Here is a 7,500-nt window from a genome sequence, read left to right on the forward strand (position 1 = left end):
AAGAAATCTGTCATTTTAAGGCTGCTGAGCTGCCAGAGAAGTGACTATACTGAACTATCATGACCAACGCTGCAGGTTTGGGGCACTTTTTTGTTGTCTATTTTGGTTCTTCTTTTAAACACTTTCAACACTTTTTTTCAACTAGTTTTTCTTTGACCTTTTTGGTAATGAATTGGGGATAGAAATGATCCTGAGTGAGACTATGTTTTATTAAAAATCCTCCCTTTTTATGAGCCACACACAGATTCATCACCTTTTCACCAAACTCCATTAAGAAATCTGGCGTTTTAAGGCTTGTGAGCTGCCAGAGAAGTAATATTTAGGGAGAAACATAAACCTTGAAGCTCAGAACGTTTATAACAAGCCTGTTATTCATGCGGGATAGAAATGATCCTCAGGACAGAAACAGGAAGAGAGGACAGAGCACAGGAAGTTGACACTCAGGTGTGACAGAGCAGGACGAGCGACACTCAGGTGTGACTGCAGACAGAGAGAGAGAGAGAGAGAGAGAGAGAGAGAGAGACAGGTGACAGTTTCCCACAATGCTTCTCTCCTCTGTTCCCTCCTTTCCTCTCTCCGTTCCTTTCCCTCCCTCTCTCTTTTCTTGTCTTCTCCCTTCCCTTCTCTCTATCCTTCTCTACTTCCTCTCTCTCTCTCTCTCTCTCTCTCTCTCTCTCTCTCTCTCTCTCTCTCTTTCCTTTCCTCCTTCTCTCTTCTTTCCTCTGTTCTTCATAGCTCTCCCCCTCCCTCCTCCCTCTTTCTCTCCCTCCTTTCTTCTCTCTCTCTATGGTTGTTTTGTCCTCTTTAACACCATTATGGGATGTATTAGTTTCACACCTCTGACAGACAACAGAGAGGGGGTGGGGGGGGGGTGATACCTAACCCCCGTCTTTAATCCTCCAACAGAAGAAGAATCTGTCACATCATCGCCTCTCCTTAATCTGCTCTGATGTCATACTTCTACTGTTGTTGTTTTTCCTCTAATTTCATAGTACATTTATTTTTAATACCTGAATAATCAGGACTTTTAGCGTGTATAGAGCCAGCATATCTCCACCAGACTCCATGTAAATAATCAGGACTTTTAGCGTGTATAGAGCCAGCATATCTCCACCAGACTCCATGTAAATAATCAGTACTTTTAGCGTGTATAGAGCCAGCATATTTCCACCAGACTCCATGTAAATAATCAGGACTTTTAGCGTGTATAGAGCCAGCATATCTCCACATGTAAATGGGTGAATTAAGGGTTTATATCAACCAAACCAGAGTGGTGATTGTTGGAACAGTGGAAAGATGAACCAAGACGGCTTTTGGTAGTTTTATTTAGTTTCTGTCCACTTTGAATGAAGTGTGTTTTACGATGATAAAAGTCCTGATTATTTACATGGAGTCTGGTGGAGTTTGGTGATGGTGATTTTAACAGTTATATATAACTATTTTCTCCAAATTTATCAACATTTATTTTTTAAATATTACTTTTTGACAATATATATTTCGTCTTTTCCCTTTCCAAATATTACTACATTTAAAATATCACACAACGTTTTTATTTTCTCTAAATATATTATATATATAAAAAAAATATATAAAAAAACAAATAGTATGCACTTTTTACCACAAAATATTACGACTTTTTTTCTCAAAATATAACGATATTTATCTCAAAAATGTTACTCTAAAAATGACTTTTCCCCTCAAAATATTACATTATTTTAAAAAAATAAAATAATTACTTTGTAAAAAAAAAAAAGAAGCTTTTTCCCCTCTACAAAATATTACGACTTATTCTCTCAAATGTTTGACTTTTTTCTTAAAATATTTTGAATTTTTACTTTTTTCTCTTAATGTAACGGACACATTCCTTCATGGCCAGCTGTCTGTCACTCAGCCACAAGTCCCGCCCCCTACACTGACGGACACACCAGTCAGCCAATCACAGGCCGCGGAGGGGGCGTGGCCTCGCTGGTTCTCCCAGAGGTGAAACCCGAGTCCGGCTGCTTTTGTCTCAACTTTTCTGTCCACTGGAAGTTTAATAAAGTGGGAACACGAAGTCACTGGAAACACGGGGAGCCTCACACTGGATCTACTGCTCTGGCCGTGCGTGGGTGCGTGTGTGCGTGCCTTTTATATCTGTCGGACTGTGTTTTAACCGCGCGCGTGAGAGTTAGTTTTCGGGATCTCCAGCACCTCCAGTTTCACCGACCCCTCTCCGCTCCCCAGGCCGCCTCTCAGAGCTCCTATCCCGGCCTCGGAGGCAGCCGCGCCCCGCTGCCCTCCGCTGGAGGAGAACAAAGTGTCCGGAATCGGATAGAGATGGAGGGATGACAGAGAAGAGAAGAGAAGAGAGGAGGAGTGGAGTCGACGCACTTTAACCCACTTGTGCTGCTTTTTGCTCCTAATTCCAACTTGCGAGGCGTCCATCTTGGAAAAGTTTCCTTCTAACGTTACTTCTTCATCATCCATCAGGCGGATCCTTTTCTTTTTTTTTTTAAGTCTGTTTTTGGGCTCAAATGAGGCGCGCGCGAACGGCCGAGAGCGAGCCGAGCTGACGTCATAGCCAGTGATCGATAGGACCGATCGGCTGGGTTCGGCTTGTGTTCGGCTGTGTTCGGGTGTGTGGTTGTTTCGTGGTGGATGGAGGGTGAGAGGGGGCTTCGGGCCGTTGCTGCCCCGGGACGGGCCTCTCTCTGCGGGCTGCCGCTGCTCCTCCTCCCGCTGATCCTGGTGACCTGCTGCCGGGCAGAGGAAGGTAAGACGATCGATGCTCACAGCTCTGGTACTCTTAAAAAGAGTACTTCTACTGCACTGCATGATGTATCTGACTGCTCTCTCTCAAAATATTATGGTTTTGACGTTTTTTTTCTACTTAAAATATTCCGACTTTTTTTCTCTAAATATTGTGACATTTTTACTTGAAATATGACAACTTGTTCTCCTAATATTGCGGGTAGGATCGATACTCACAGCTCTGGTACACTAAATGTTGATATAGATGTATCTGACTGATTTCTCAAGATAATAATCAGTTTCACCCTAAATTTGTAATTTCTGTATTTTCCAACCTGGACTCTATGTTGTCATGTTTCTGTGTCTAATGACTGATGGGAACAACAATCCCTGAAACTGGTCCAGTATTAAACAAGAACCAAGCTGTAATGTAACCCCATCACCAAACTCCACCAGACTCCATGTAAATAATCAGGACTTTTAGCGTGTATAGAGCCAGCAAATTTACACCAGACTCCATGTAAATAATCACTACTTTTAGCGTGTATAGAGCCAGCATATCTCCACCAGACTCCATGTATATAATCACTACTTTTAGCGTGTATAGAGCCAGCATATTTCCACCAGACTCCATGTAAATAATCACTACTTTTAGCGTGTATAGAGCCAGCATATCTCCACATGTAAATGGGTGAATTAAGGGTTTATTTCAACCAAACCAGAGTGGTGATTGTTGGAACAGTGGAAAGATGAACCAAGACGGCTTTTGATAGTTTAATTTAGTTTCTGTCCACTTTGAATGAAGTGTGTTTTACGCTGATAAAAGTCCTGATTATTTACATGGAGTCTGGTGGAGTTTGGTGATGGTGATTTTGGGGCTGCTTATGTTAAACTAAAAGGATCTTACTCTTTAACTAAAAGGTCTATCTCTGTAGGGATCCATCCCATAATGTTGTCAACAACAGAACTTTTCGTGGACGTAAATTGAAGGTGTGTTATTGCCCGATATCTTACGTTGGGACATTTAGGGCCCAGGTGGAAACAGAACAGAAGTTACCCTTTAACGAAGTACTTTAAGAATCCGTAAGATTCTGAGCTGCACTTTTACTGTTTCTACAGAAACACGTTTTTGTAATAAAGTATTTGTACACTGAAGTAAAAGTACGTGAGTACTTGTCCTATCCCCGAACACAGGAACAGAAGATTATTTTAGGATATTTAGGGGACGTTTCAGTCACGGATGGATTGTAAATGAGCATTTTTTTGAATGTAGTTTTGTGTAAATACTGCAAGATGGTAACAGTCAGACAGACAGACAGACAGACAGACAGACAGACAGTCAGACAGACAGACAGTCAGTCAGTCAGACAGACAGACAGTCAGTCAGACAGACAGACAGTCAGACAGACAGTCAGACAGACAGTCAGTCAGACAGACAGACAGTCAGACAGACAGACAGTCAGTCAGTCAGTCAGACAGACAGTCAGTCAGACAGACAGACAGTCAGACAGACAGACAGACAGACAGTCAGACAGTCAGACAGACAGTCAGACAGTCAGACAGACAGACAGACAGACAGACAGACAGTCAGTCAGACAGACAGACAGACAGACAGACAGACAGGGGGCGTGTCTCCATCTGCTCTCTGTCTTTTCTTCTGTCTTGTTTTGTTCTGTTGTTTGTGTTAAACCCTGCAGCCTCTCAGAGCCCCCCCTCTCTTCTTCTCTCTCTTTATAATCTCTCTCTTCTTCTCTCTCTTTATAATCTCTCTCTTCTTCTCTCTCTTTATAATCTCTCTCTTCTTCTCTGTCTGTTAATCTCTGAAGACTTGAGAGAGTTTCGGAGGATTAGCAGCTTTTAGTAAATCTTCTGATTTAACTCTCTGACTTTACTGCTGCAGGATTTACACTTTATACCCTCTTTACCCTCTGCCCAGTTTAGATCCAGGTTAGGCCCAGGTTAGATCCAGGTTAGGCCCAGGTTAGATCCAGGTTAGGCCCAGGTTAGATCCAGGTTAGGCCCAGGTTAGATCCAGGTTAGATCCAGGTTAGGTCCAGGTTAGGCCTAGGTTAGATGCAGGTTAGGCCTAGGTTAGATCCAGCTTAGATCCAGGTTAGGCCCAGGTTAGATCCAGGTTAGATCCAGGTTAGGCCCAGGTTAGATCCAGCTTAGATCCAGGTTAGGCCCAGGTTGGATCCAGGTTAGATCCAGGTTAGGCCTAGGTTAGGTCAAGGTTAGGCCCAGGTTAGATCCAGGTTAGATCCAGGTTAGGCCTAGGTTAGATCCAGGTTAGGCCTAGGTTAGGTCCAGGTTAGGCCTAGGTTAGATCCAGGTTAGGCCTAGGTTAGATCCAGGTTAGATCCAGGTTAGGCCTAGGTTAGATCCAGGTTAGGCCCAGGTTAGATCCAGGTTAGGCCCAGGTTAGATCCAGGTTAGGCCTAGGTTAGATCCAGGTTAGATCCAGGTTAGGCCCAGGTTAGATCCAGGTTAGGTCCAGGTTAGGTCCAGGTTAGGCCTAGGTTAGATCCAGGTTAGATCCAGGTTAGGCCTAGGTTAGATCCAGGTTAGATCCAGGTTAGGCCTAGGTTAGATCCAGGTTAGGCCCAGGTTAGATCCAGGTTAGGCCCAGGTTAGATCCAGGTTAGGCCTAGGTTAGATCCAGGTTAGATCCAGGTTAGGCCTAGGTTAGATCCAGGTTAGATCCAGGTTAGGCCTAGGTTAGATCCAGGTTAGGCCCAGGTTAGATCCAGGTTAGGCCCAGGTTAGATCCAGGTTAGGCCCAGGTTAGATCCAGGTTAGGCCCAGGTTAGATCCAGGTTAGGTCCAGGTTAGGCCTAGGTTAGATCCAGGTTAGGCCTAGGTTAGATCCAGGTTAGATCCAGGTTAGGCCTAGGTTAGATCCAGGTTAGATCCAGGTTAGGCCTAGGTTAGATCCAGGTTAGATCCAGGTTAGATCCAGGTTAGATCCAGGTTAGGCCTAGGTTAGATCCAGGTTAGATCTGTCACGATAGTGAATAAATCAATTAATCACACGATAAAAAAAATGAGCTCGATAATTTTTCCGGCCGCGATAATTTCCATTTGCATGCTTTTTGTTTTCCCTGTCTCTCTCTCTCTCTCTCTCTCTCTCTCTCTCTCTACCTCTACCAAAGAGACTGGAGGACCACTCTCGGTTCCTTAGCGTAACGAGGAGTGAACCCTCTTGTGAGTCGCATGCTCTTTCTGTGGGCGGGACTCCTGGTGGAGAGAGAGAGAGAGAGAGAGACAGAGAGAGACAGAGAACGCTAGTTGAGAGTTGGAGCAGGGTTTCCCGCAGCACTTTGCAGTTAAGGCGGCGTAAAAAAAAAGAAGTATATGAGCGATATCCACCGTGTTACTCGGCGTCCCGTTTTCTCCCTTTCAGTCCAAATCACAGCTGACAACCAGCAGGTGGAGGCGGTGGAGACAGACTCGGACATACACGCCGCTGTGGACCTTTCAGTCTCACAAGCGGTTTCAGGAAAGTGGCTGCATGTGTCCGACAATACACAGAACATTAACCCTACAGCTGTCAGTGGACACGGAGTGTGGAAAGTGTGTTACAGTTGCGCCAGTGTTTGTGTGTGTGTGTGTGTGTGTGTGTGTGTGTGTGTGTGTGTGTGTGTGCGCGCCAGTGTTTGTGTGTGTGTGTCTGTGTGTGTGTGTGTGTGTGTGTGTGTGTGTGTGTGTGTGTGTGTAGGCCTGCCCCCATGAAGCTCCTACCTGCAGAGGAGCAGTAGCTGCACCTTCGCCAAAATGAAGACTGAAAAACAGAACTATTTTGGTACAAACATTTACTCGCCATGTGGCAGATAGCCATATAGATATAGATAGATTTAATTTATTAATTATATATTATTTAAATTTAATATTTAGTGTTAAATAATTGTTAAATGTAGTACAGAGTCTGTAGTCTATCGCACCGACACTCGAAGAATGCTGCAAATATTTGACAGCCCGTATGAATTACCTGGGAGAACATAAGTGTCACAAACGGCAATTCCACAACTGTAAACATCGTGAAAGACGACATACTAAAGGAGATCAAAGACATATTGTGGATATTTAAAATGTCTTCCAGTTCCAGTGTTAAATATTCTTTAGAAATAAAAGTATATTGATCTTTGAAAAGGTGTACCTGCATTATTATGCCGTTATCATTATATATTAGATGAAAATGGTCTCTCAACGACAATATTATCGTTTATCACAATAATTTCTGGGACAATTTATGGTCCAGCTAAATGTGTTATCTTGACAGGCCTAGGCCCAGGTTAGATCCAGGTTAGATCCGGGTCAGGCCCAGGTTAGATTCAGGTTTAACCCAGGTTAGATCCAGGTTAGGCCCAGGTTAGATTCAGGTTTAACCAAGGTTAGATCCAGGTTAGGCCCAGGTTAGGCCCAGAGTTACAGCTGCAGTGCGTCAATATGTAAGAATGTAAAAAGAGCCTGAGGACCTTTCAGACCTTAGATATAATCCAGGTTAGATTCAGGTTTAGACCCAGGTTAGATCCAGGTTAGATCCAGGTAAGATCCAGGTTAGATCCAGGTTAGATCCAGGTTAGATCCAGGATAGATCCAGGTTAGGACCAGAGTTACAGCTGCAGTGCGTCAATATGTAAGAATGTAAAAAGAGCCTGAGGACCTTTCAGACCTTAGATATAAAAGATGACTCAGCCTGAACTTTAAAAACAGCTGGGGGGGGGTAACAGACGGGGAGGGGGGGGGGGGGGGGGTAACAGCTGACATCAT

General features: G+C 43.9%; 1 protein-coding gene across 2 annotated transcripts in view; it reads left to right on the forward strand.

Moving 5' to 3' along the window:
• Positions 1-1,979: 1,979 nt before the first annotated feature.
• ephb4b (eph receptor B4b) overlaps positions 1,980-7,500 on the forward strand; it is a 31,140-nt gene continuing 25,619 nt past the window's right edge. For both annotated transcript variants that reach the window (XM_031313210.2, XM_031313211.2), the window contains exon 1: positions 1,980-2,752. In XM_031313210.2, coding sequence (XP_031169070.1) covers positions 2,638-2,752 — 115 coding nt within the window. In that variant the 5' untranslated portion in view covers positions 1,980-2,637. The remainder of the gene's footprint in view (positions 2,753-7,500) is intronic.

Source organism: Sander lucioperca, chromosome 17 (assembly GCF_008315115.2).
Source record: "Sander lucioperca isolate FBNREF2018 chromosome 17, SLUC_FBN_1.2, whole genome shotgun sequence".
Lineage (NCBI taxonomy): Eukaryota > Metazoa > Chordata > Actinopteri > Perciformes > Percidae > Sander > Sander lucioperca.